Below are 2323 nucleotides of genomic sequence, written 5' to 3'. Positions count from 1 at the left end.
CGGTTTGTCAAAGATTTTTCGAAGATAACAAAACCATTGACATCGCTAATGAGGAAAGAGAATAGGTTTGTCTGGGATGAGAGTTGTGAGAAGGCTTTCTTGACCCTCAAAGAGCGCCTAACCACAGCTCCTATCCTTGCCTTGCCAGATGGGAATGATAACTTCGAAGTATATATTGATGCTTCCAAGAAAGGGTTGGGGTGTGTGTTGATGCAGAACGGGAAGGTAATCGCTTACGCTTCTCGACAATTGAAGACCTATGAGGAGAACTACCCTACCCATGACCTGGAGTTGGGAGCCGTAGTGTTTGCTCTCAAGTTGTGGTGACATTATCTCTATGGAGCGACTTTCAAGGTATTTTCTGACCACAAGAGTCTGAAGTATATCTATACTCAGAAGGAGCTGAACATGAGACAAAGGAGATGGATCGAGTTGATTGGTGACTATGACATGGACTTACTCTATCATGAAGGGAAGGCGAATGTCGTAGCTGATGCTTTGAGTCGGAAGTCTATCCATGCCCTGATCACTGCCAGATCCAGGGTGAGGATGTTGGGTGAGCTAAGGAACATGGGGATTTACATGATCCGACGAGGCGAGACCATTGGAGATATGACAGTTGAGCCAGAGTTGTACGAGGAGATTCGAGAGTTACAGAAAGAGGATGCTAGAGTTCAGAAATGGCGCAGTGCAGTGGAACAGGCAGGTGCAGAACCTTACTCTAAATTCAGTATTCATTCAGATGGGAGCTTGAGGTTTGGTCAGAGGTGGTATGTGCCAGCTAATGAGGAACTGAAGAGGAAAATTCTTACTGAGGCACATGCAACTCCTTATTCCGTACATCCTGGAGGGGATAAGTTATACAAGGACCTCAAGAAGACGTTTTGGTTGCCTAATATGAAGAAGGAAGTTGCTGAGTTCGTGTCTCGATGTTTGACATGCCAGAGAGTGAAAGGTGAACACAAGAGACCGCAGGGGAAGGTTCAGCCGCTAGATGTGCCAGAGTGTAAGTGGGAGAGTATATCCATGGACTTCATCGTCAGGTTGCCTCGTACTCAGAGAGGTAACAACATGATTTGGGTGATCGTCGACAGGTTGACCAAGTCAGCTCACTTTATTCCCATGAAAGATACTTGGAGTAAGGCTGAGTTGGCTTAGGCTTACGTTCAGTACGTGGTAAAGTTGCATGGTGTGCCTAAAGATATCGTTTCCGACAGAGATTCCAGGTTTCTATCCAAGTTTTGGCACGAATTGCAGTCATTGATGGGTACTCAACTGAAGATGAGCACCGGTTTTCATCCTGCTACTGACGGTCAGACAGAGAGGATTATTCAAACCTTCGAGGACATGTTGAGGGCTTGTGTTCTAGAGTTTGGCGGATCTTGGGAAGACAGACTGGGGTTGATCGAGTTTTCTTACAACAACAGTTATCACGCTAGCATTGGGATGGCTCCATTTGAGGCACTTTATGGTAGGAAATGCATGAGTCCTGTGTGTTGGGATGATCGATCGGACGCTGTCGTTTTGGGGCCAGAGATGATTCAGGAGATGGTTGAACAAGTACAGATTATTAGGCAAAAGATGAGAGCTTCCCAGGACAGACAAAAGAGCTATGCTGACACTAGGAGAACTGACATTTCTTTCGAGGTGGGAGAGAAGGTACTACTCAAAGTGTCGCCGATGAAGGGAGTTATGAGGTTCGGGAAGCGAGGAAAGTTGAGTCAGAAATTCATTGGACCCTATGAGATTTTGGACAGAGTTGGAGAGGTGGCATACCATTTAGCTTTGCCATCAGCGTTAGCCAGAGTTCACAATGTCTTTCATGTTTCTCAGTTGCGGAGGTACTTGAGCGATCCATCACATGTGTTGAGTCCTGAGGTGATCGAGGTGGATGAGCAGTTGTCCTATCTGGAGACACCAAAGGAGATTTTGGGAAGGAAAGTGAGGAAGACCAGGAATGGAGAGACAGCTTTGGTGAAAGTCTTGTGGACTAACCACAATGTTGAGGAAGCTACATGGGAGACTGAGCTTTCCATGAAGGAAAGCTATCCACACCTGTTTACATGAGGTAAGTTTCGGGACGTAACTTTCTTTTAGGAGGGTAGAATGTAACATTTTGTTTTATTGACCTAAATCCATGAGTTATCTACATTAGAAAATCTGTTTTGGTACCCACATCAAGATAGATGAGCGAACTTCGGGACGAAGTTCATTTTAAGGGGGGAAGACTGTAATACTCCGTATTTTATATGACTAATTTAAGACGGGTTATATCGATTTATTACGCTAAGCTATCTAATCGTGTTGATATCGTAAGATCGAG

The 2323-nt window shown here is 45.1% G+C and overlaps 1 protein-coding gene across 1 annotated transcript; it reads left to right on the top strand.

Moving 5' to 3' along the window:
- The first annotated feature begins 1536 nt into the window (after positions 1 to 1536).
- LOC141628348 (uncharacterized) lies at positions 1537 to 2067 on the top strand. Its single transcript, XM_074441504.1, has one exon. It carries the CDS (start codon positions 1537 to 1539, stop codon positions 2065 to 2067), a length of 531 nt encoding a protein of 176 aa, XP_074297605.1.
- The last annotated feature ends 256 nt before the right edge of the window (positions 2068 to 2323 follow it).

Source organism: Silene latifolia, chromosome Y, assembly GCF_048544455.1.
Source record: "Silene latifolia isolate original U9 population chromosome Y, ASM4854445v1, whole genome shotgun sequence".
Classification (NCBI taxonomy): Eukaryota; Viridiplantae; Streptophyta; class Magnoliopsida; order Caryophyllales; family Caryophyllaceae; genus Silene; species Silene latifolia.
The sequence above is the reverse complement of the archived record's forward strand: the minus strand, read 5'-3'. Positions and strand labels throughout refer to the sequence as shown.

What these genes read in the sequence shown, in the direction of transcription:
- LOC141628348 (XM_074441504.1), top strand. Translation starts at nt 1,537, where the DNA reads ATGATTCAGGAGATGGTTGAACAAGTACAGATTATTAGGCAAAAGATG.